The sequence below is a fragment of the Solea senegalensis genome, linkage group LG10 (assembly GCF_019176455.1).
Source record: "Solea senegalensis isolate Sse05_10M linkage group LG10, IFAPA_SoseM_1, whole genome shotgun sequence".
In the NCBI taxonomy this organism is placed as follows: Eukaryota; Metazoa; Chordata; class Actinopteri; order Pleuronectiformes; family Soleidae; genus Solea; species Solea senegalensis.
In genome coordinates this window covers 22,350,306-22,377,764 of record NC_058030.1, presented here as the reverse complement: position 1 = coordinate 22,377,764, position 27,459 = coordinate 22,350,306, and the positions used below count along the sequence as shown (strand labels likewise).

General features: G+C 40.5%; 1 protein-coding gene across 1 annotated transcript; it reads left to right on the top strand.

The window, feature by feature from the left end:
• Positions 1–27,205, top strand: sema3ab (sema domain, immunoglobulin domain (Ig), short basic domain, secreted, (semaphorin) 3Ab). Its single transcript, XM_044036074.1, has 17 exons — positions 1–756; positions 9,498–9,658; positions 10,053–10,115; positions 13,418–13,537; positions 14,539–14,629; positions 15,396–15,515; positions 16,469–16,611; positions 18,155–18,269; positions 18,366–18,435; positions 18,532–18,676; positions 19,122–19,341; positions 19,419–19,510; positions 19,613–19,654; positions 20,575–20,732; positions 22,595–22,662; positions 23,998–24,143; positions 24,670–27,205. The coding sequence occupies exons 1-17, from the start codon at positions 633–635 to the stop codon at positions 25,261–25,263; spliced, it is 2,472 nt and encodes an 823-aa protein (XP_043892009.1). The 5' UTR covers positions 1–632; the 3' UTR covers positions 25,264–27,205.
• Positions 27,206–27,459: the final 254 nt, after the last annotated feature.

Sequence of the window (27,459 nt, the reverse complement as noted above, 5' to 3'; positions counted from 1 at the left end):
AGCTGTTCTCAGTTGCACTGTGTGCCTTGCTGCTGTGGGGACAGACCAGAGCCGTACTAATCCAGACCAATGTTAAGTAGAGAGAGAGAGAAAGAGAGAGTGGCAGATAAGTAAACAGAGTCAGTGCAGATTTTGCTCAGTGGATTATCATCTGAAACAAACTGGACCTGTTTCTGTAGCTGAAGGTAGAGACTCAGCGTTGTTGTGGATTGCAGTTCAGACAGAGCGTCATGCTGGTTAGAAACCGGGGCAGAAAACTATGGCAGATGAACCCCGATCCTCTCATGCGTCGTATCATTTAGCATGGTGAAGACCTCAGTTTGGTTCAGTATACCTTGGACTTGTGGACTGGTGTGGGAGACTCACTTGCAGTGACATTGACCCATAACCCCCAACTCTTACTTTACAGGTTCTGTCTCCCCTGGAGTTGGACTCTAATTTTAGCTTTTGACCCCTGGAACAGGAAAGGGACGTTCAGTTCCGCAGGGGGTGATACCTGGTGAGAACCAGTCTGGACTGCTGACCCCTCGTCATTTTTTCATAGTAATCACCAGACAACAGGAACAGCATTTGTTTTGCTGCCCTGGAGCTGTACATTTAAAGCACCCATCTGGACATTCTTGCCCCAAGACATGGGCTTTCACTGGGGCAGCGTTGGGCTGCTGGTTGGGATGGTTCTACTCAGTGTGGAGGGAAGTGGATCCCAACAGACCCAGACCAAGAACAACGTCCCAAGACTAAAACTTTTCTACAAAGGTGAGTTCCTTGTATAATTCAAATGTTTACAGATGTCATACAGTCGCATGGTTTGATCCTAATTTGAAGCTGCAGTTGTGCCGATGAAGTGATTAAAGGTCACGATCCTGCGTCCTCTGAGGAAAAGAGCTCCTTCTGCTCTGTTTACCTGTAAAAATACCAACTAAGAAAAACCGTGGCGACACAAATAAATCAATTCTTTACAAGGCTCGTCAAGCTTCATGGCTTATTAGCTAGCTGTGTGGTTCTGCTTGTGTTACAGTTAGATTAATATCTTGCGGCTAGGATTTCAGTCAGTGAAATTAAAATCACTTGCAGACATCTGCGTAAAGTTTCAATTTAAAGTTAATGCACATAACTCTTATCTATAAATTTGATTTAGCTGATTAAAAAAATATGTTATTATGATGGAACGCTCTGTACTGGTTCACGACATATTATTCATATGCTCAGTTATTTTATTTAAGTAGAGCAGGTACATTTAAGATTGAACGAAGTGAAAAGAGTCGTCCTCCTGTCCCATGGTTTATTACAGATGTGTGTCACTGATGGACTGTGTCTTCCTGCCTCTCTGTCCCTCTCTGATGAAGAGCCAATGTCAGTTTTGTGATGAAAAGTGGTGCCAGACAAAGACTCCCTGGCAGTTTAGTATCATTTATCCCTCTCTCCCTTTGCTTTTTCCTTCCACCCCCCCTGGATCATTTTTATATTCTGGTCTTTCCTGCATTGTTATATTCAGGATGAATGGAACAGGTCTGTTTCAGCAGATGGCTTTCCCTAAGAGAAATGTCTCTCGCTCAGCACTCGGAGATCCATAATTATACACACAAGCATACTCATGCACACACACACACACACACACATGGCCATCTGTAGGTAGCTAATGATACCTGTGAGCATTAGCGATGCTGTTAGTCTGGGGAAACACACCCATTCAGTGATATCTCTGTTATGAGTGGAGCTTCCAGGAAACAGCCTTGCTAGTCTTGGTTATTTGGCTTTCAACGTCACATTTAATATTTCCATTAGGCCTGATTTGCATTTTGGCCGGCGGGGACAATATTTGGCATTTGGCACTCTCCCTGGCTGAGACGTTCCATTGCCAGAGGACTGGTGAGCAGGTATAATGTTCATGCCTGCAACTGGGCAGACACATTATCCTCATAAATTTGTAGATTTTCATTAAATCCAATGCAGGCTCCATTAAGCAAGTGACACAGGATTATTGCATTGTGAATCATTTATATCGTCATATAAATGATTTATCATCCCTCTGACAGGTGAGTCTGACTTAGATTTACTCACAAAGAGAACGGAATCGGAGCAGACGACCCACAGAATGTAGTTCTTAGGCAGCTTGAGAAGCTGTGGGGAGGGAAATTGTGATCCGTGACACATGGGACTATGAGGTGAAAGAACTCTGACCCTTACAGGTCACTGGGAATACTTGATACTTGGAAAATCCATGTGTGTCCACAGTGTCCTTGTGGGTGTATTCCACCCACTTTCACGTGTTTTTAAGTCCATCTGAACAGAGCAGTGAAGTGCATGAACCAGAGCAGCAGCCCTCGTCATTGAACACACTTAGGCTCTCTGAAGCGTACATACCATCTTCCCTTTACACACACACACACACACACACACATACACTTACACACATGGGCTCGCGCACACAGGCACATCTCCAGCCTTCTCCCTTAACCCCAGGAGACATCTTTGAAAGTGAGGGCCGAGGGGCAGAAGGGCAGTAGAGGAGGGGGGAGGGGAAGGATAACACTGATACCCCATGGCTGCATAAACATGAGCTGAGGTCCAACTGTATCAACAACTAAGTGACTGGGTGATAATGACATAGTGGGGGGACCATGCATTTACAGTGTAGAGCGGAACTTGGAATGGAGTCCTTTGACGTTTGGGCAAATAATTGATCCGTGATAAATACGACCTTTGCGCAGTGGATTTACAGGACAATGGAAAGAAAGATCGAATTATTGTGTCTGTCTAAAACATGACTTCAATCTGACTGAATGTATCCTATGTCAAATTTCTCTAATGTGGTTGGGAGTAAATCTGACCTATAGGTGCTCTACATACAGTATGTTCCACAGTCCCCTCCCTTGAGCTTTGACTGATCAATAATAGAAGAAGCTGGTACACATAGACAGGTGCATATTTGGACTGATGAGGAGACGAGAACGTGTCCCGCTGAAGTTCATGCTCGGGACTACTGTTGTTTTGGTCGACTGTAAAACGTCTGATACTAACAAGCTGGAAAAAGCACATATTGAGTCAGACACACTTCATTCAATAAATCGATTTCCCACTCGCGCTTGTATCCTGGGACGAGGACCAGTCGCTCGATTACATGGCTTTAAGTTTCCATGCACAGTTGAATTGAGCCTCTCTTGTAGCGCGACGTATCCACTGATCACAGTATCCACCCTGACACTAAATCACAATCTAAATGGAGCTCAGTCGTCATTAATTTGATCATTTCCACGTGTGATTTTCTCACTATCCCCAAAATTGATGGGTACACAAAGAGATCCATTTGGTTTCTATGCGTTTATGGACCACAACGTGTCCAAGTTGATAACCACCCAGAGAGGAAGAGAGAGATGGTGCTTAGTTTTATTGGACGTGGGTGTGCTGCAGAGGTACACCTTCTCTCTGACCTGTCCACCCCTTTTTCTGAGCAGAGCCAGAGGCATGCACACGAACTGCACATTCTTGAAAACCAAGACAGGAAAAGTGGAGAACAGCCAAGAATTAAAAATAAAAAGTACAGAAGATCCTTCGGTTTTACTCTTTCCAAATACCTTTTCTATCGTCGTCACACATACAGCTGCTTTTGTTTTTCTGTTAATCTTGTTTTCATCGTGAAGTGAAAAGACTTTAAATCAGAGTTGGAGGATGGAGAAGTTCTCTTTAAGACCTTTAATCCATAAGAACGTTAAGAATCTTCAGAGTGGAGTTGGGTTTCCTGGGGTGTGTACAGTATACATTTTGAATGGCCATGGAGTGGTTTCCCATAAACTCGGAGAGCTGGATGTTTGCGTTTCTCAAATTCCGAATAGTGCGCTCCCCTCCCGTCCCTTTTTTTCCCCTGTAGTGGAACTGAGAGTCATTTCTGTGGTCATTACAAATCTGTAGCTGCAAGTGAGGAGACTCTTTTTTTCCACGTCCATTGGCTCACAGATTTGTCACGTATCGGGCTGGAACTCAAACTAACGATTATTATTTCATTCAAATTCAATTAATGTTTCCCAGACCTTAAAATGATGATGTTCTGGTTTTGCACATGAACCACAATGAACCAGTTTTAAGGATTTCTTTGATACATGGAGCAAAAACACAGAAAATATTCACATTTAAGAAGCCGAACATTAACAAATTTAGAAACGGCTTAATCGCTTATCAAAGTAGTACTTTAATTGATTAATCACTGCAGCCTTTTTTCTATTGTGGAAGCTGGTGGAGATCCAAATATATAATAATCTAATATAAACACTATGTTCGTCCATGTCACATTTTGCATGATGTGTACCAAATGTCCAAAAATATGAAATTGGACAGTAAAGGAAACCGCTTTTTTTTGCCTAAGAAAATAATCCGAGCAGCGTTTGATTGACAGTAAACAAATTACTTGAGTCATAAAGTATTTTCCCTCAGGCGTGAGTGAATCAGTGACAGAACACACAGTGGTACAGTGTGTTTTGTCAGTGTGCAATCTCACACTCAGTCATGTGAAGCAAGAACGCCGGTGAAGTTGCTGAACCAGGGCTGAGCATCGCTGTTCCCATATGTACAGTACAAGCCTCACATAGGTTTTTGTACTGCTAAGATATGTTTGTGCTTTTTTTTTTTCCCTTTTTCCTTCGAGAAGCACTTAGATTTCACTCTGTGTGCCCTCCAGTTGAGGAAGACAAAGAGAGAAAGAGAGAGAGAATGTAGGGTAAAAGAGTTTATTTTTATCAGACTCACAAGGGACTGTTGATTCTTTGCATCCGTTCCATCTGCCCCCTTACCTCTCTCGCCGTCTCTTCTCTTATTCCTACTTTTTGATGTCCTGCCTGTTCTGTCTCTCACACACAAAAACAAAAGACTATAGAGGGAACAGGACATGTGCAGAGAGACCAGTCTTGAGACCACTTGTTTTAGTCTAGGACTATTCAAATCCCAGTTTGAACGAGGGCCTTTCTGTGTGAAGGTACTCCAGTTTCCTCCAACAGTCCAAAAGCATGCAGAAAAGCATGTTAATCTGGATACTAGATTAACCGGAGATGTGAATATGAGTGTGAATGGTTGTTAGCCTTTCGTCTTCTTTTGCTTTTCCATTGGGTTCAGTACCTGGTGCTTTTTTTTAGTGCCTGCTTTGGTGAGGTACTGAGCGAGCAGTTAAAAAGACAGAAAACTCTTGAAAACATGTGTTCATCTCCAACATTAAGCAAGGACATTTCTAAAATCTCAATATTCAACATCACAACCCGGTCAGCCGGGAAAGTACTGAACAACTCTGTGAACAAATAGTTTTAATGAACGGATTCTAATGATTCAGTTACACAGAAAACAACGGCATCCTATGTCGTGTTCGGTAGAATACTTCTGAAAACGAGCTAAAATTGTCCTCTGTACACAGATTACTTCTATCCTATTTAAATTGAATGCAGTATTGTGTATATAGCCTTGGTCTTGTTGGTTTACTCTATGGTTATGACTTCACCACAACACGACAGTGTAAGAGAAAGTTGACAAAGAACACCTGGCAAAAAAAAGTGACATTTACGGGATTCTTGACAAGCTGACATCAAAAAAAAACCACGGCCGGGCAGCAGCTGCCACCTGTTCCAGGCCACACATGGACTCTTCCACCTGTTTGTCCCTCTGCCTGTGTGAAAGTGTCTGTATCTGTTGGATTCCAGATTTAGATCTATGTCGACAGCATTATTAGCATGAAACTTCGTCTTGGACCTCATAATAATTATGTAATGTTTTTACAAGGGAGGGGAAAAAAAAGAGCTCCATACACACCTGTTATCCTTAACCGCCAGTTCCAACATGTATGGGCCCCCACCTCCGTCCAGGCCTGGAAACATCCTGTTTCTTTCCAATAACACACATAACAACATGCTCCATAAAAACACACACACACACACACACCATACCATAGAGTATATGTCTCTGGGTGATTAGCTTTTCATAACTAGCCTATGCAGTAGTCTCTGTTGAATGGCTTGTTGTCATGGACACTTCTTCCATAGGCAATCCTCAACAACCAGATGTGTGTGTGTGTGTGTGTGTGTGTGTCACTGTCTAATTACATTAAGATTAAGAACATACAAACATACAGAATATTCCCTGTCTTCCAACACTCATGTGTATCGGCTGTGTGTATAAATACCTTGCTGGCTGTTCAGTAGAGGGGTATCTGTTTGTCTTGCAGGTATGTGGGCGGAGTTAATTAACACAGCTGGGAGCACCTGGAGTCTCGCTGTTGTGCTTAAGACCTGACAGTCACGCTCTTCCACTATTCACTTCCTGTCTAACCGTTACTGTATGTTCATATTAATTTAGTGTTGTTTCAATAATATTTATTGAAATCTTTTGTCTTAAAAGTGAAGATATGACTTGTTTAGTTGGGGTCACTTAATGGTGGACCCCACTCCACATCCGGACTCAAAACCATTGACATAAATCATTGATAACTGCAATGTTTTGATGGAGCGTTTGTGTTTTAACTGGCACAGTTTTTCTAGCGCTCATGAGTTGGAGCCACACACTTCATGACAAGCACTCAACCAGTTTCACGTCTCTGAATCCATTATTTTTCAAAAAAAAAAAAATGTATTGTGAAATGTTTGCAGGACTGAGTGTGATCAGCTGCATAAAAAATATAATATATATTATTTAAATATACTGAACAATATATTGGACTTACAACTATAACTCTTAAGTTAAATTTAATTTTAAAAGTTAAATTTTCTCTATCTGGAGGCTTTGAATTGACAACCTCTGATGTAGAGGATAACTCTCAAACGCAGACTTAGTGCAGGTGAGAATGTCAGAGGTAGCAGGCGGGTGTTACCGTGCTGTCAGTGAAGGGCTTACACTGGGTCCACTAATGATTGATCACCATGGCTACAGGGGAGCATAAATCTGGGTCACAGCTTTGGACGAGGCAGAATACAATTTTACCGCTACTTTTCACGACCTTGAGCTTTCACGACAGCGGCTGTTACGAGGACGCAGCCGATTGACGTCTGAATTCATTCACGTGGTAAAATGGACAACAAATGTGGGATTATTAAGTGTGAAATGATTAGGTGCGTTTAAATAATTTTGACTATGTCTTATGTCTTAACCAGCTTTTTGGTTTGGAAGGATTTCCTCCAAACTAAAAATCTCTTTGTGTGGAGTAGATCTGTTCTTGTTCTTTTCTTATTAAATCAGGTGTATGTTCATGTTCTAAGAAGACTTTGGAGTGGAACTCACGGAGCCCGAGGGCTGGGTCACACAGCCACATGAGTTTATTTTTTGATTTTACTTTTAATCTCCTCCCATCAGCAAGGCACAGGAAACTAAACCACTAAGGCAATAACAACAAAGACAGGGTGTCAACCAAATGTACACTATTATTCTGTGCGTCTGTGGCACTGTGAGAGAGACACACTGTTTTTCCAGCACTGTGTTTTTTTTTTTAAATAGACCCAGAAGATCCTGTCCTTGTTCTTTCCCCGTCCACAGCATGACTGTTTTACATTTGTCAAATATCTGCTTTTCATTGATTTCACCACATTTTGTATTTCATTTCTTTCTATTTGTGGCTCTGGTTACTCTCATGAACTCGAACAAACCAAGTACATCATTAATACAAATATTGAAGTGATTTACTTGCTGATAGAAGTAGTACAATTCTTGATTAAATAAATGAGTATTTCTGTCGTGAGAACTATGTTTTTAACAGTGAAGACTAAATTGTCCACTTCCACATTTGTTGTCTTCCTATCCCTCCCCCAGCCCACTTTTTTTTTTTTTTTCAAAATCAGGCATTGGGCAGTGTTATCTTCAGGAGAGGGGGGCTTTTTTAGGTATCCTTTAAAAAGCTTGAAGTTTGAAGTCTTATCTCTAGTTCTTTAACATGAGTTATGGGCAACTTTTAAATTATTTTTAAGCTTAAATGTTTATGAATGAGTAAGTACCATGGTATCTCATCTCCACTGTTCTTTTCTTCTAAACCTGCTTTTGTTTTCTCTTGTCTTCTTACTCTCTCGGGTTCTGACACACTTCAGAGCGAGGGGCATTCTGCCTGCTAAAACATTCACAAGCTCTTGTTGTTATTTGCTCGTTGAGAAAGATTGAGAGAAAGAGGAGAGCAAAGGAACCAGTTTCCAAAAACTGTACGACCGTTTGCGCTGGGAGGGAATCGTCATGTGATTAGACTGTGTGTGTGTGTGTGTGTTATTCAAAAAGTGTTATCATATATCATATGATGTCATAGTAGTAATGTCATCTTTAAAGGCTGTAAACCACTTGACAGACTGTTGCATCATTACATTTCAAAACTGTAACTTTTATGTTGTAAAGCAGTGTTTCCAGCCACTTTTTGAGAAACTATCACAACCCAATTCACAGTTTATGCATAATATAAATGTTCTGAGTATTTTTACTGTTATTTCTGTAACACATAGTATTATTTTGAAGAGGTTCCAAGACATAAGTTTGACAAATGTTATTTTAAACAAATAGACATAAATCTTAAGTTAAAGGCTGGAAGAAAACCCTCAATATGATCTTAATGTGGGTCTCACAATTACAAAAACACAACAAATAACACATTTATTTTTACAAAATTAAGTTTTGTGCAAAAAATATTTAATATTTGTACATCATTTCTATTTAAATCTGAATCTAAATGACTTCACGGTCATGAAGTCCAATAATGCCATTTTCACTTAAGCAATTTTTGTATCATGTGTCAGAATTAAACTCCTTATATTTTATCACATGATCAAAACAAGCATACATTTGTCCCCTAGAATAGGCTGCTGGCTGAGCTGATTTCTACAGATTGGTATCAGCCATAAAACAATCGATAGTGGTCAAACTCAAAGTCTCTGGGCATGACTGCTTTAGAATAATACACCTCTATTATAAAAATAGGAGTAGGTCAATATGACACACAGTTGTTAGGAATATATGCATATATGTATACATATCCATGTTCTTCAAGGTCACTTCTTGCAGACAGTTTGAATATTGGCTTCAGTCCAGTCTGATCTTGGCAGCTTTTCTTCACTACCTGTTAGTTGTATGGCTTGGTCATGGTGTACTATTTCCAAACCTGAGAGCAATTTGGGGAGGAGAAGCTACATTAATGCAAAATTAAAAGGATAAAAAAAATGTCACAAAGGAAAGGGCACGGAGACAAGCATCCAAGTAAAAGGGCATGACTCATTCATGTTGTTTAATTCATCCACTTTACCCTTGAGGCAACGTGAACAGATCATGAAATGCACATTTTGTACCACATTAGATCTGAGCAGACAGAATGCAGAGGTCAATCTGTGGTCACAGAAAGTGGTCTGGCAATGTTGAATTATTTTTCTAAAAGTAAAAAAAAAAATCTATCAAATGAAATAAAATTGAAATCAACCTGAAGGATTTTCCACAGCTTCCATGGTGTGATTTTCATGTAGTGACTATTAAATCATCAATCTTTTCTTTCCATTTTTCCCCTGCAGACATGCTGGAGTCTAACAACCTTGTGACATTCGAAGGCCTGGCCAACAGTTCGTCTTACCACACCTTCCTGTTGGATGAGGAGAAAGGAAGACTAATAGTTGGAGCCAAGGACCACATCTTCTCTTTTAACCTCCTCAATATCAGCAAAGACTACGCACAGGTAAAATGAATGTTTGATTTCCAGTCTGTCTCTTTGGTTTCATCCCTTTACTGTTTGTGTTTCTGAGCACGAATCTCCATCCATGATGTCAGTCAGAGGTTCAAGTATCTCGGGACGTTCTTTTTCTGTTTCTACAGAAAAGTGCGTCATGAATATTTCAAACCAGGGCTGTCGCACACAATCACATGCTGTACCAGGCACGTTAGTTGCTCTCTGCACACCTGGATGAATAATGAAGTAAACTGATGGATTACAAATTGCACCGTGGCTCCCATGTCAACAAATGCATGCACACAAGCTGTAGCTGTGTCAGCGAACTCTGTAACTGTAAATTTGATTCTAGGAGTCAGTGATTCTGCTCTTGATATGTACAGGAAATGTGTCTGTGTTGCAGATTCCTTGGCCAGCTTCTCCCACCAGAAGGGATGAGTGCAAGTGGGCAGGAAAAGATCTCGCGGTAAGCGTTACAACCATCTGTCTTGCAAATGAGGGGTTGTCCCCTTGCACCCTGCTCCCACACAGTAGGTGTGTGTATCTTTTCCATATAGAAGATGCCTGATATGTAGCCTACCACCATACAATTCAGCGGAGATAATGGTAATAATATACAATATGACACAATTGTATTTGATACAGTACAATAGAATACACATATTTGCGAAAGGTATTCATTGTCAATTAAAATAAGAATAACTAAGAAGCTAGCTGCTGGTTGCTTAGAGGCTGAGAGGCTAGTTGATAGTTGCTAAGAAGCTAAGGGACTAGCTGATAGTTGCTAAGAAGCTAGCTAATAGTTGCTAAGAAGCTGAGAGGCTAGCTGATAGTTGCTAAAAAGCTAAGAGGCTAGCTGATAGTTGCTAAGAAGCTGAGGAGCTAAGAGGCTAGCTGCAAGTTAGCAAGAAGCTGTGGAGCTTAGAGGTTAGTTGGTACTGTAAGTGCTCTTGTGAGACTCTTTATGCTAATGTTACTAGCTATGCTCGCAAACACAGCTAGTCTTGTGAGAGATGGAAGCCAGTGTAGAGTGTAAAGAAGTGGTGAAGAAGCAACAGTAGCTTCATTAAAATGAATCATTACAGACCGACGGTTCATAGTTTATTTATGAATACGGTGGTCTACATATTAGTGTATTTGTATCTTTATACGCTAGTTACTAACACATTTGTAAATATCTTCTTTCTCTGTTGATGACAATTTTGCAGTTCACATTTTGCACTTACACCGGACATATCCACTCCCTATATGGCATTTTAATCACAGACTAGAAGAGATTTGTCTTTATGTTTTGGCGTGTTTATACCAGTGTGTTTAGTCATATGGACAACACATCACGTAGCTCTCCATAGGTCCGATTATAATCTCGGGGCCAAGATTGAGACCATCAAATGACCTCAATCACTTATCGAACCACTGGATCCATACAATAAAGCCGGGAAATCATATACCATATACCAGCACTGCATGAGTAATCATCTCCTACAGTATTCAGCCAGCATAGTATTAATTGAACTAGCTGTTAGATTTGTTTTTTCCTTGCTTCTCTTTGTGATTCAGCAGGATTACTGTAGTGGTAAATAATTTTTTTGTATACTCGATTAACTGGCTATTTTTAGTTTTCAATGACATTAATATTTTTTATACTATATATACATTTTACATTCTGACACAATCTATTACAGTTGTGTGTAGAAGGCAGAAAGACAATGACAAAATATTTTATTTATATAATATTTCCCTAAACTCCTTTTTTAAGGATACTTTTTTCAGCAACTTTTCACTCTTATTAGTCGTATAAGTCACCATTTCTATGATGCATACCCTAGTCTTTTTCTGAATATGGGAGAACCAAGAACCAACTATTTCATTCAACCTCAAGTTAAAACGACATGCGAAAAATGTTTTGTTTGGCATTAAGAGCTTGGCTTATGACAAGCCAAGCATCACATCTCTCCATATCTGAGCAAGTGCAGTTTTAGGGCAGCTTGTGTGGTTGACACACTGTGTAAACACACTGAAAGGTTGTCTCTTTTCTTTAAAAGCTGTTTTTATGGATTCTATCTTCAGTAGTGCCTACAGGCGAAAATATAAAATCATGGCAATATTTATGCATTAGTTCACTGCCTAGGCATTGGCCAGTACAGGGCATGCTCTCTTGCTCTTGTGTATGGCTAAGTTGAAGTCCTTTGTGTGTTTTCTGTAAACATTGTGGGATTGCATTAATGCAGTTCCCGGAGGGCCAGTCTTTCTTTCATGCAGTTGGTGGAGAGTGAGAATTAAAGGGACTTGTAGAGAGATAGGGAGTGAATGTGCTGATGCCCCTTATGTCATGGAAACAGACACTTGTGGGCATGATGCAGAAAAGGAACGAGTGAGCTATGTGTAAAAGGTTTCAATTCAGTTCAATTAAATTTTATTTGTATAGCGCCAAATCACAACATACATTATCTGAAGGCACTAACGTTATTGAGAGCAGAGAAACCCAACAATTCACACAATGAGCAAGCACTAGGCATCAGTGAAGAAATCTCTGACAACCAGACTCAAAGATGTGCAGCCATCTGCCTCAACCGGTTACGGTATGTGTCAACACACAAAGGATCAGTGTTTCTCTGAATATTCTACACATTGACAAGGTACCACAGACAAAACAAATAGATATATGGTTGAGCTGATACAATATTCACAATCAATATTGGTCAGATAATGATCAAAAAATAAATCGTATGAGCTATTTGGACATATTTTAGAATAAAAGAAATGAAAAATAGCTAAACATATGATTACTATTACTATCTACTATCAGTATTGTCATACAGTCATTCATACAGTCATACAGTCATTTGGTAAACACTGATAAACATTCTCAAACATTTCAGACATTTTACGAACCAAAAAAGTACTTTAATAATTTGAGAAAATAATAAATAATAAAAAATAATCATCAGTTGACTATCTGAATATCTATACAGCACTTGGTTAAACAATTCAATCACACACACAAAAAATAATTGAATCAGTAGTAAATGTATTATAGCATGTGTAGTTTTCTTGAAGTTCTAGAACTAAAGAGGCCTCTTGGAGGAGTAAAACACAAATCCATTACAATCAATTCAATGTTTTTGGTTTACACAATGTTAGCAAAAATCTAATTATTGTGTTAGTCTGACAAAAACTGGACTTTTAAAATACTAGATTGACAGCCACACTAATACACCCAGATAATGTAACTGAGAGACAAATGTCTTCCACATGTGTACGTTCCACAGCTCCCGTCCCTGGTTTTGACTCTGAAATAAAAGAAAAAGCTGCTACACAGCAGAAATTGAGTTTATGCTCAAAGAATTATACACTTTGAAGTCAATGGATTGAAGAAAGACAGATAATGGTGCTCGACATGGTATCAACTAGCCATCAGCTTAAGTTTTTTTGGTCAACCGGGAAACACCTGTAACCGACAAGCTAAAAAGTCGCATATCACCACCTAGTGTAGCGGAGGCGTCCACACGTCATTCATTAAATTGTGGACTGGGGCAAGAACAGTAGCCCAATTAATGTCATAGTTGAGCTACGTCGCTCAACTCAACAGTGCATGGAAACATACTTGTTAGTATTAGGCCATACCCTGCTTAAATGACAATAGAAGCTTAAACAAAGGCTTTTTTGGCAATGTATTAAAATGTTTACGTCTTATTGAAACATGGTTTTGCATAAAGTGTGAGTTTCTCGCCCTGATTCATATGTTCTCTGTCTCTGCTTCATCAGAGGGAGTGCTCAAATTTCATCAAGGTGCTGCAACCATTCAATCAGACGCACATCTACGCGTGCGGAACGGGAGCTTTCCACCCGGTGTGTTCTTACCTGGAGGTGGGCAAGAAACCAGAGGTATGGTCACATCTCTGTTACTTCCTCCACTTGCTGACATTATGACGTCTTTTAAATTATGTTTTCTCCCAACGTGCACTTTTTTCCGGGGACGACATGACCCCATTTATCTTGTCTTATCTTATCTTAACCTTGCATAATATGGGGGGTTGTTGGCATGCTGAGCAGCCTTGGCAGATGTTTCTGTTCACCAAGTGCTTTCTCTGGTTAAAAACTGTACTAAGTTCAAGCCTGTAAACACAGTTGAAACCATGTCTAATTGGGTGTGACTGCATTCTCATCCTAATAAATGATTTGCTAAGCATAAAAAAAATTGTTTCATTCAGCAAATTGCAATAGAAAATGAAACACAGGCTTTCATAATCTGGAGGATTTCCAATTCATCACTTTAATATGAAACCGATGTGTGTGTAAGTGTGTTCATTTTTAACGTGTGGGTAAAGCACTACATTTCATTGTCTGGGTAGTGAAGTAGTTCCTTTTTTATAAGACTGTTATTTACAGGCAATTAGAGGCAGGAAATATCTCTGGGAAAAGCTACTTACTTACTCACTGTATAGATCAAAACACAGAAACCCAATCCATCTAATGGCTTGATGCATGTTGAGGTCAACAAGTCATAAGTGAGTGATGATGAGATTTATTCATTTCATTCCCCATCCTTCTCTGTTACACTATGTGCTGATGGGAGCATGATTGTAAACATCTGCTGTGCTCTCACACACTCGCGCAGACTTTTCCTTGTGCTTATTAAATGTACTGGTATTTAACCAGTAATCGAATTCTATCTATTGTTTTGGGTTTTTTTTTATCTGCTTGTTAAAACATTTTGATTCATTCTAACATTGTTTAGACCAACGTTTTAAATTCAATTTTGTGTCAGAAAGCTACATTTCACGAAATCTCCTCACAACATAAATGTGTTGATTGCAAAATGGTTCTCCCAAAGAAACATTTTCATTTGATGGCGCTCACAAGGCTCTATTTTGCTCCACATCCAGGACACTGTGTTCAGACTGGAGCCTCATGTAGAAAATGGTCGGGGGAAGAGTCCATATGATCCCAAGCTGCTGACTGCATCCATGCTAATTGGTGAGTTTATGACCAGATGCACCACTCTGTGTGCAAGGTCACATAAAAACCTGGAAGTCAGGAAAACACCCTTCGCTTTGCTCTTTGAATTTAGCTGCCATCTATTGTAAGGTATAAATTAAATGTGAATAACAGCACAGTGCAATCCTGTCAGTCATTACAAGATAAATCTACTCTGTAGTTTGTATTTACACACTGGGAACCCCCTCATTGACAGCGCTTTAAACTCTACTTCAATCTGGATGCATCTCTTTCAAAGTGCCGGGTGTGTGCTGCAGATAAGGCTTTGTTGTTTTCTCCACACTAAGTCCTCATTTTCTGCCAAATAAAGCAGGGACCATGTGAACATGTCTTTCCTTTTTACCCCAATCATCACCATTCACATTGTGTTGTATGCCACCGTTTAACCTACCAGATGGTTATTTTCTAGCCCGTCTCCCCTGATCTTTTCTCCTACTCCCACCAGTATTATTATGTACTCCCCCATATCACACCCCTGTCCCATCCCTCCTCGTCTGTCTATCCAGCCATTCATTCTTCCCTCGCCTTTCCCTCTCAGCCCTGCCCACTGTGGTAATGTCAATTTCACACTCCTGATGTTCCTCACATCTGTCTCTGCATGTGTTCTCTCAGGATTCAAAGTCTACCTGCACCGATAAGCCCCTGAACAATACAACTCCAGACTGCGACACCCACGTCACTCTCCGCAGATTGTTTTCCCATCTTGTTGTACTATGTTTACACTGTTAATTCCTTATATTCTCAGATGGGGAACTGTATGCCGGAACATCAGCTGACTTCATGGGGCGGGACTTTGCCATTTTCCGCACTCTCGGCAAGCATCACCCAATCAGGACGGAGCAGCATGACTCCCGGTGGCTAAATGGTAAAAACATCACGTATATTAAAATTGCCCTTTTAAGTCTCACATTTGTTTTTACTGGACTTGAGCTCAGTTTTCAAAATACTTTGGACATTGGATCCTCATGGAGAGCTGCACCCGTGTCTGCTAAGAGTTTTCTTATTTGCAATCTATCCATAGTTTGCAACTGAGCAGAAAAAAGAAGCTGGAACACATCTTATGCAGATGACACTGAGCTGTACTTGTGTATACGCCAAAAACCAAAAAAACTCTGCAACCTGACAACCCTGCAGCGCTTTCCATGACTCAAATATTATGCTTTGTATAAGACTTGACCAAAACATCCGCACTACTACATTTTTATGTGAAAACAGCATTTTCTGAAAAAAATAATCAGTGTTCAGACAAGTTGTTTGGTTAGTCTCTGAGAGTGTTAAGAAACTGTTACAAGACCGAAGCGAGTTTTAACAGGTTTTTGGTTTTTATAATTTTATTCCCAGCCAGAGAGTTAACAAACAAAAACAAAGGCAGTAGTGTTTTCCAACGTCTTCCTGGGAATGTATAATGCCTGTGTGGCAGTTTTTGGAAACCAAAATTGTCGTAGCTAAATCGTGCTTGCACAGTGTACTCTTGTCTGTATTTTATGTTAATGTCGGAATACACATTTTATATTTTCAAACATAAATGTGTGCATTTATGTCTTCAAATCATAATTAATAAATGTTTAACCCTGGCTTTAGCCAAAGAGCTAACTTGGCTGTTGCTAACTAACTCTACAAGGTGAATCTCACAAGACAATGTCTAACGTCATGTATTTACTGTACATATTAAATTAACTACCAGGTTCATTTGCTATGGGATACTGTCTTATGTTTACTTTGAGCTTCTTGGAGTTTGGAAATGCGTCTACTGTGCTAAAATGAAAAACTTTCCTTTGACTTACTTTCTCTTGATTTAATCTCTTTCTGTCTCTGCAGATCCCAGGTTTGTCGGCATTCATCAGGTTCCCGAGAGCGACAACCCAGAAGACGATAAAATCTACCTGTTCTTCAGAGAGAATGCCATGGATGGAGAGCACGCTGGGAAGGCCACTCATGCTCGCATCGGACAGATATGCAAAGTAAATACACACACATACACATACTAGCTCTCACAAAGGAACGCACACACACTAAAGCAGACGGACAGTGATGCACACTCGCTGCCACATGGACATTATGTGAAATAGTGTCTGCATCTGAGTGGCTTTGATAATGGCAGCTTTCAGGCGCTGTTATCTGTGATTATTTTTAGCCTAGAGAAGAGTGGGCTTTGTTGTGCTCAGTACAATCGCCCCTGAAGACAGAAACCTGACAGAAGTTCTAAATGTCACTGGAACCCGAGAGTGAAAGATTCTGTCAATGGCACTGCGATCCTAATGCCAGGCTTTGGCACCGACTGGGGTCTGCTACAGCCTCCAGCTCCTGGGGATGTATGCTAAATCACTGGCCTTGTACTTGTTTCCCTGTTCCAAAACCCTTTCTAACTCACTGAGCCCAAATCCGCCAAACCCACTGCAGACCAGTGAATGAAACTCAGCCTTCCACTTTACGTAGCTAACTTATCTTGCTTCCTTAAAAACAGCCCCAATACCCAGAATGTCAAGAATCTGCTGTCCTCATCACAAGACAACCCATCTATTATGTAGGATGTGGTATTAATTTGGTCCTGCGCCATTTGAGACACATTATAATTTGCTGCCATAAATCAACACCAAGTGGGATATTTTTTTTATGAGCCAGCGTTTTGCGCTTCTGTGTTTGTGCGCTGTGGTCTGGAAGACAAACATGACGCTGTGAGGCACACAGACAAATCATACCACGTCTACACCATAGTCCAAAATGACCTTTATCAATTTAAGGGGATTTGCATCTTAAAGAAGTGCATATGGATTCAGTAGATAGACAGGCTTTTTAACTGAGATTATTCATAGATTCACATGTGGTGTCTCTTGTGTACACAAATACATTATTTTCACTATAATAATGTGCACAAAGGAGCTGTGATGCAGATGTGTTGTAGTGTAAAATGTCCACATCACACTGAGTGGACATTTTGCAATTGTTTTTGAGTGCAGCAAGAGCTTTCAGTGCATCTACCCGATACCCAAGGCAAAGAAGTAGGTCAAACTGGTCTTTATCCACTCAGAATGAGTTTTGAACCTCTCATCATCCAGAGGAAGCCTGGATGAAGCCTCATTTGGTGAATGAGGAGATGCTTTTTTTTTTTCTCCCCACACAACAAACAGCAAAGCTGGGGTGAGGAATAAGTGGTACTGTAATCTATTGCCTTTGTTTTTTTTGTTTAGTACATGTCTTAATTCAGGGAAGCTGCTGCAACTTCAGGCATCTTAGCAGCTCACAGGTTTTGGCTATTTAATAATTTACGTTATTTTATTTTTTTTTGTTTAATTAACTTAATTGCACCATAATTAGCAAATAGGCTGTTTTTTTCATCTGTGGTTCCTGGACAGGTGGTCATCCTATAAAAATAAGTTCAAACGGTCATTTGCTATATGTGAACAGCCTCTCCAGTGCAATATATTATCCAGTGATTTTGACCAGTATTGAAATTGATCTTTATGTTTAGTAGCTGTAGCTGAAAGTCTGTATCCTCTTCAACAGAACGACTTAGGAGGCCACAGGAGTCTGGTGAATAAGTGGACAACGTTCCTGAAAGCTCGACTCATTTGCTCTGTGCCTGGCAGTAATGGAATCGACACCCACTTTGATGAACTGCGTAAGTGACGGCTTCAGCACCTTAAAGATGAATATGCTGTCTTCTCTGTGGAGAACGTATGTGTAATGTGCCACAATGTGTCTTTGGGTGTTTCAGAGGATGTTTTCCTCATGAGCACAAAGGATCCCAAGAGCCCAATCATCTATGCAGCTTTTACCACTTCCAGGTAAATGGGTGACATTGAAACATAATTGCTGATTGTATGATCTGTATTTTGCTCTAGGGCCTCATTTGTTTCTTTTTCACTCTGTTTGCTCTTCAGCAACATTTTCAAAGGTTCAGCTGTATGTATGTACAGCATGACTGACATCAGGAGAGTGTTTCTGGGTCCGTACGCTCACAGAGATGGACCTAACTATCAGTGGGTGCCCTTCCAGGGACGTGTTCCCTACCCACGGCCTGGAACAGTGAGTAGTATGGTTTTAACCTTTCTCCAGTGTTAATTAATACCTTCCTTATTCTCTGCGTATTTTAGTAGCATTATTTCCAACGGGTAGTCTGTCAACTGGAAGGTTGTGGGTTAGTTACCCAGCTCTGCTAGTCTAGATATGTTTTCGTTGTTCTACATACATTATCTGGATCATTGGTCTGATGGGTTGTAGATCTGTCCAATTCCATACAGAGGCCTTTTCATCTACAGCCGTTGGTCATGCCTCTTGGAAGTGGGAGGTGACTACACCCTTTCCAAACCCATAGTCAATCTCAAATGAGATTGAGATGTAGTCTGGGATCAGCCGGGGTAAAACACTGGAGGAGAGTTAATTAGGATGATAAGTGTGGAATGTACTGGAATTTTGCTGATTTTCCTTTGCGTTTCATTGTAAATGATAAAAAAAACCGTCATCTCCACAGTGTCCAAGCAAGACTTTTGGAGGTTTTGATACAACTAAGGACCTTCCAGATGAAGTTGTAACCTTTGCCAGAAGCCACCCAGCCATGTTCAACCCTGTCTACCCCATAAACAATCGACCGATCATCGTCAAAACAGACGTCGACTACCAGTTCACCCAAATAGTGGTGGACAAAGTAGAAGCAGAAGACGGCCAATACGATGTCATGTTCATAGGCACAGGTATGCACACACTCAGCCATTCTGTATAACTCTAATATTGCTGATGAGTTGACATTAACTCCTCCATTGTGTGCTAGACATGGGGACAGTTCTGAAAGTGGTGTCCGTCCCCAGAGGCTCCTGGCATGACCTGGAAGAAGTCCTGTTGGAAGAAATGACTGTCTTTAGAGTAAGCTATTCTCTCATGACATGCTTAACTCAACGTGCCAGACTCAAAGATGACTGGCAATCATTACATTGTGTCTAATCAGTCACGTTTTATTTGCTACAGGAGCCAACAGCCATTACAGCCATGGAACTTTCAGCTAAACAGGTATTGATCATAGTTCTTATTACTCATGTTATCGATACATTAAAGGCACAGTGTAAAATAACTAGTGACAGCTAAAGTTGAGACTGCAGAATGCAACAAACGCAACAAACCCAAATGCCTTGAGGAAGTACAGTGGCCCTCACATACCTGATACGATAAGAAACACTATTTCACAACTATCTACTCTTCCACACTCTACCTTTTCCTCATTTGTCTTCATTGGTGGAGCCACTCTTCTTCATATAGCGTGTTTATACAGGCTGCCGTAGAGACATGAAGAGACACAAGATGGCAGCCTCTGTAAAGCAAGGCCAAGTACGTTTAAAAAATCTTATTCAAAGGCAATTATAGACTTATAAAAACCTACTTGTATGCAGTATATTCAATGTCTGCCAACAAACCATCCAAACTGTTAAACACTGGACGGGTAAATCCTATCTAAGTTGGTATGTACGTGTCTAGATAAGTCTGGTGCAGTAGAGTCAAACCTGGAAATATGACATGATGAAGATTTTATCTGTTAAACCTGTGTCCCAGGGAGTGAACAGTTTATTCGTTCATTCGTTCACTTTGTGACACACCTTGCTGCGGGCCCCGAAAGAACAAAGACACCCTTGTGTTTACGTTTTAAACGCTGTGAGATGAGCCAATGTTTTGTCGCACAAAGATCTCAATTGTTGCCTTCTCAGACCAGCAATTAGCACATCAACTAAAAATGTAGGGAGAGCCCAAGCTAGTCAGTAAAGAAAACAGGTAGGAGGGTTCTGGAACACCTGTAGTAAGATGGTCTGTCCACATTCCTAAATTTGACTGTTGTTTAATCAGCCAAACACAGGTGTGATACTGAAATTACACTGACAAACAACTGAAGTTTGGAAGACACTGAATGACTCTTTCCTTTTCTTCTCTAACCTGCACAGCAACAACTGTACCTGGGCTCAGACATCGGTGTTTCCCAGATGCCTTTGCATCGGTGTGAGGTTTATGGGAAGGCCTGTGCTGAATGCTGCCTGGCAAGGGACCCTTACTGTGCATGGGATGGCACCATGTGCTCCAGATACTTTCCCATGGCCAAGAGGTACTCGATACATGCCGTCCTGCTATTGTGTTTCACGAGCAGCTTAACACCTTGTTCAGTATGAATAGTCAGCCACGTGGAAATATGATACTTTGATTTATTGTATTTGACTGTATCTTTACTGTACTGTACTAAAGAGGATATAAGTCAGTGACCTATACCATTTACTGCACACAGTTTAAAAACGTTGTAATGTATGGGTGTCAAGGTTTCGGAAAACACAGGAACACAGAGCTGCACTTTTACTTGCTGTTGGAGTTTGTTCATGCGCCGACATAACGGCCCCACAGTCTGTTTTATTTTTAATAAACATTGAACCCATTTGGTAAAACTTTGTGTCTCAGAGAGAGGTGAAGAAAGTGTCTGCTCCAAGCAGCAGCAGCGGAGAATATCACATAATGACAGGAGCCGACGAGGCAACGGTCATGGACTGTTAGATAATACTATTAATATTATATACATTAAAATGTCCATTGACAATTTGTATAAAAGTGCTACATTTCTTATTGTCCAAATCAGCATATCTGACTTAAACAACTATCTACATTTTAACAAAGACCCTTGTTTTTCTGGTCAAGACATTTTTGAGAGGGGTAGTGAGGCTTTTACGTTTGTTTTTGTTTTATTTGACCCACAGATGCAGCTAGCTGGTACCTTTAAGCATGTACAGGCATACAGGATCACACACAGTAGCCAGTTGAACAGATAATTTAGCACATCTGATCAGGTACAGACACTAACTTGTGCTTTCGTAAAAGAAAAGAAATGATAATTTCACTTGACACAGATGAACAGACAGATTTAAACATGCCACATGTACAACATGTGTTCTTCTTGTTTAAGAACTATTTTTGTTTAAGCTGTAGTTTACACTGAGGCCAAACTAGATTATGTGGAAGGGGTTTCATTTCAGATGTGCAGTTAGACTGTGATTCAGTGCTGGAGTTGGAGATGAAGCGCACTTACACATAGTGAAGGCTTTGTATAGTTGCCAAAACCCAGCCGCAGGCATGGGGTCATATTTCTACCAGAAAGCTAGAAATATAACCTCATTTGTTTACTGTAAATGAGAATTCATGTTAGAAATGTCTGGAGGCTGTCTGGGTGAACCAGGGGTGAGGTAGGTGTTAGAGGTCTGGTAGCTGTGTGGTTGTAGTGGACTGATCTGGTGATGTGTTCATGTTTCTGTGTGTGTGTGGGGAGCCTCCCACTCTCACAGCAGCTCCACGGTGCATATTGATTTGAATGTTAGCTGCAGAGTATCTTATTCTTGCTCGTTGTTTTACTCCAGAGTCTGACATTGAAGAATAAGGCAACCACAGGAAACTCTTATCTCCGATTACAAGCACATAGAACAATGTGAAGTTACCGGTTTGCTTTGGAGTCGCCAACGTTTCTGCGCTTCTGACTGTTTATAGAAAATATCCTGAGGGTTTTTTTGTTTTGTTTGTGAAACTTTGTCTCCTTTGCATCTGAAACCCAGAGAAATGACAGGCCCGAGTGATTGATTAGATTTGAATTCCCCTCTCGTAAACACACCCTGTAATTAGAGCTTTTCTTAAATGCTGAGTGGCTGCCCATAGTTCGCTGCTGTTGGTTTATCTATTTGAATTGGCCCACACAGTGGCTGCACAGCCACACCACAGTTTAAATAAACTCCCCCCCCCACAAACACACACACATGCAGAGGACATTACATTGACTTACATTCACTTCCTACTCCGACTTGCCTCGTGTCCCATAATGTGACTGTGTAAACAGATTTAGGTCTGCACGACATGAGTGATACCTGGAACACACGCACACACATGCACATATACATCTGCTGAGTCATGACAGTGTTTGTATTTCTGTTTCTGCAGGAGAACGAGGAGACAAGACATCAGGAACGGAGACCCACTCACGCAATGCTCTGATCTGCAACACCATGGTACAGAAAATAACTAAACATTACCAATCCCATTTTTCATTTTGCACGGCGAGGGCAAATAGAAGATGACACATCTCGCCTTATTATCTCTTACTTCACATCCCATCCCATGAGATAATAACTTCCAAGCAAACAATGAATAAGTAAATCAAATATTTTAACAATGAATTATTTATTTATTTCTCGTCTGTGTTGGGTTTAATGCAAATATTGTCCCATTTCCATGTGATAAAACGAAGAAGATAATTAAAACTCAGCATGGGCAATGTGGTGATATTTTATATGACATGAGATGAGATATGGTCTAATACTGTGGCATTTATTAAAATAGTGTCATTTTTATCTCATCAAATTAAAGCAAAGATTGATTAAAATGCATGGACTCAACATAGCATATAGTTTTAAGCCTGATTATTTGTGTGACAGCACAATTTGACCATAATTATAGGCAATTTCATTGTCTCGTGCAGGTGTACATATATGTTATTACAATAAAAAGCCAAAGAAATACACCAGATATCATAAAATATAGATAACAACTGTATTTTAAATATGGACGATCCATTTTAAATGACTGGAATAGAGTTTTCTTACTGTATTTTATTTTATTTCAGAGCATATTACAGAATTACCAACGTAGTATCCCTGTCCCATGAGAAGCATGAAGCTACACAACAAAATGAGTGTTTTGTTATCATGATTTTCTTGCATTGAAAATCGTTTGAAAGACAACCAGGATCCGGCTGAGTGTGTGTGGTGTGTGGTGTCTCTGTGTGTTTTATGTGTTTCTGGTGGTGATGATTGGCGTTGTTGGTCCGTGTGGAGATTATAATTAACATGGTCAGAATTCCTGCAGGCCTCCTCCCTGTCGCCAGTCCCTTCACTCCACTGCCCTGTTTATGGGCTCAGTCCAAAAACAGTCGTCAGACTGCGGTCTAATATGACATCGTTCTTTCTAAATTGCACATTTAATTATACATTTCTGTCCCGTAATTTGAAAAGTAGAGAGAATCTGGAGTCGAAATCCATTGAAAGTTTAGCTGGAGGAGTTTAAACCCCATAAAAATGCTTTTGATTGTACATTTTCTTTGTCAAAAATCCCAGACTTAGAGCCCCGTGAAGAAAAAGATAAATTTTTTTTCTTCTAGTGATGAGGAGTTAATGATATATTCCAGTGAAATGTGAATTGTTGGATTTGCCACAGTACATAAAAGAGTGAATATTATAAATAAGAGATAGAAATGTGGATCCTTCACATTTTAGTTGCAGCAAATTCCCTTTATTGATATTGAAAATGACACATTTTATGAGACTAATTTGTCATTTTTTTCCCAGATGAACTCAGTGGGCAGACGACTCTCCAGGATAAAACTGTGTATGGTGTGGAGAACAGCAGCACTTTTCTGGAATGCAGTCCTAAGTCTCAGAGGGCCATGACGCACTGGCAGTATCAGCGCTCCCCTGAGGACCGCAAACACGAGGTCAGTCCTACCTCCACAAAAACTGCCATATTTTTTTTTAATTAAAATGACTTGGGTGCAGTCTGTCTGCATAAATAATGGAGTTATATAAAGTAGACACTCCTTTATTATTTACGCAGACTCGACTTAAGTCAGCTTGAGTGACAGAGTGGTGTCTGATTGGCTAATTTATTCATGCTGTCATTGTGAGGTCATGACATACCCGATACTTGTTCAATATTAAGGCATAATAATTAACATAGACGTCTCTTGAAATTATAAATGACATAAATAGTAAGTTATTCAATTATTAAATTGATTGTCAAACGACCTAGTCACTTCAGGGCCACCGTAGATATTTAATACCATAAATGACTTATTTGAAATACCTTTCTATAATGAAATCAGTCATGAGTCGGAGCTCACAAGGTTTTTGGGGAAACACGATATCAGGGGAAAAAAAAGAAGCTTATTTTGAAATAATAAATCTCATTTTATCTCCGTTTCCTCCAAAGTTTCCCTCACTTCCAATGTAATCTCTTCATAGATCCAGTCAGAGGAGCGTTTCATCCGCACAGAGCAGGGCCTGCTAATCCGCACGCTGACCAAGAGGGATTCAGGCATCTATCTGTGCCAGGCGGTGGAGCACGGCTTCATGCAGACACTTTTGAAGGTGATTTTAGAGGTCATCAACACCGAGCGCCTGGAGGATTTGCTGCACCACGACGAAGAGGCCACGGCTGCCGCCGCCGCCGCCGCTGTCCCCGCCCTGGACTTTTCCTCCCCCCGAGACTCTCCAAACCACAAGCTATGGTACAGAGACTTCCTGTCTTTGGTGAATCACCCGACTCTGAACACCATGGACGATTTCTGCGAGCAAGTGTGGAAAAGGGAGAGGAAGCACAGGAGGCAGAAAGCTCACCTGGTGCAGCAAGGACAAATACACCACCATCAGCAGCAACGGCAACAGCCACAACAGCAGCAGCAGCAGCAGCAGCAGCAGCAGCAGAAGGTTCTGCTGAACCCGCACACTCACATGCACGCTCACGGGCTGGCAGCCAAGTGGAAACACCTGCAGGAGAGGCAAAAGGGCCGCAACCGCAGGACCCATGAACTGGAGAGGGCCCCCCGCAGCGTCTGACCTATATAAACATTGCATTTTAACACCCAGAAACATGAAACCACACCCAGTCCTCGTTCTCTAGCTCAGTTTTTCTTCCTCATACTTCACGGACTTCTTCCACAAGAGACTGGATGGGAAAAGTGAAACTGGAAAATGGGGTAATACCTCCCGGATGTGCTGGCTTTGCTTGGGCAGCCATGTTTATGGTATGGCCTTTGCAGGGGACTGCGAGGAAACGGGATGTTACTGCATATCACAGCAGCGCATTATTAGCCCAGCTGCAGAAGGACAGTGAAGTCCAACCAGCACAAGAGCTGGGTACATAACTGTAAATCCACCCTGTAGCCATGACTGAGGTGGCTGTGTCGATGGCATCGTCTCATGGCATGCTAGTTAGGTGTTTTATTTTGTCAGCGTGAAACTAAATCAATACCTAAAAAATACCTGATTATTGCTTTTTTTTCCTACTTTTCAAATATGAGTACAATGGAAAGGGAATGTTTCTAGAGTGGAATTAAAGATTATTGAAAGCACAAGTTGGGATATTTGGTAACTTAGCAACCAATCAGTCAGCGTGAGAGACGTAATTGCCCGAGTGCTGCAAGAAATGGAACAGTCACCATTTGTTTGATGAATATTATGTAGCTAAAATGTGTCAATGCTGTATTCTGTGACGTCTCCTCAAACTAAAGGGAATGGTTTGCAATGGCCGTGTGTCTTTACATTGTTTCCCCCCCCAAGTCCTTCCTGAAATCATCTGTAAACAGAGAGATTTTCTACACGAGGATGGTTTTGTGCTTCGTCTTTTTTGGTTTTTCTTTCGTCAGATTCCTTCTCGTCAGATACGGACTGTGCTTTTACAGAGATGTCGGTGCACAAAAAAGAAAAAAGATTTCACGACAGCTCTGTACACACTTTGTCGCCACTACATGTGTATTTATTATTCTACAATGATGTACATTGTTAAAAATATTAGTTTCTTTTCTTTTTTTTTTTCATTATTATTGATTTTCTGGCAATGTATGATTTGATTTGCAGGACCAATCGCTTTAAATAACTGTATTATCACAAATAATTCAGTAAACTGGAAAGTATACATATATATATATATATATATCAATATTGGTCGATATTACATGCATTGCATAGGAAATGCACTGAGCAATAATCACGTATCCATATATTTTCCCTACATTGCCTCGTATCCATATTCCGCACACAGTCTTACTGTACATACCATAAAAACATACACAAAGACTTTTTCTGGGTATGAAAATCCACAATTATACAACACACACACACACACACACACACAAAACTAGAATGTAGCTGTGAACATTGTGTAAATAGAAAATGTCTAATGTGATGACACTGTGTACTAGTGCATGTGAATACGATTGTAGTGTTTTGCTATAGCTCTACTAGTCTGATGTTGTCATTGTTATCCTGTTATTTCCTGACGTGTTTCAACACGTTCACCATTTCAGAGATGTAAATATAACTATGAATTCTCATCGTGCTCTAAAGTCCGTCATTTCTCAGTCCCCGGAATGTGTATGAAAAAAATATAAACACAAGATCGACACGGGATCTCCAATTAATGGTGACGAGGAACAGTGCCAGTGGAGCGTTGCGACACATCAGTGTGACACATGAGCTCATCTCGCGAGCGTCTGCAAGCTTTGGAGGAGAGATATGAGAAACAGCTGGAGCTGGAAGAAGAAGACATGTGGACGAGCAGCGCCGTTAGACTCTCGGAGGACATGAGCGAACGATAAGATCATCATTAAGCGAGAGGAAAAGAAAAGAAAAACAAAAGGGGTGTCTCACACGCGTCTGTCTTGGATGTGAGGCAATGAAGTGCTGCTGCTGCCACTGCTGCTGCTTTTTCGGCATGATGATGGTCATGATTATGATGGTGATGTATTCTACTGAACTAATAAATGTGGCTTTCATTAAATCTTTGTCCTGCTGCTCTGCTATGAGGAAAATGAAAGGAAAACAGTTGAGTTTAGCAAAGAAACTATGACGTTATATACAACTCAGCACCAACAAACAACAGCAGACTGCTGCTTTAAATGAGGCCGTTAGTGTAATGCCCCTTTTTGTACGTAACTTTATTAGTATGACGCATCTTTCATCTGAAAACAGGCTCCGTCAAGCAATACTATCAGACCTGACTGAGGAAGTGTTTGTGTGTGTACAGCAGAAGTG

Bases quoted from the DNA above. Each gene is read 5' to 3' on its own strand.
- sema3ab (XM_044036074.1), top strand. From the start codon at position 633: ATGGGCTTTCACTGGGGCAGCGTTGGGCTGCTGGTTGGGATGGTTCTA. The intron at 19,511-19,612 runs GTAAGCTATTCT...TATTTGCTACAG, and splicing joins AAGAAATGACTGTCTTTAGA to GAGCCAACAGCCATTACAGC. The intron at 24,144-24,669 runs GTCAGTCCTACC...ATCTCTTCATAG, and splicing joins CTGAGGACCGCAAACACGAG to ATCCAGTCAGAGGAGCGTTT.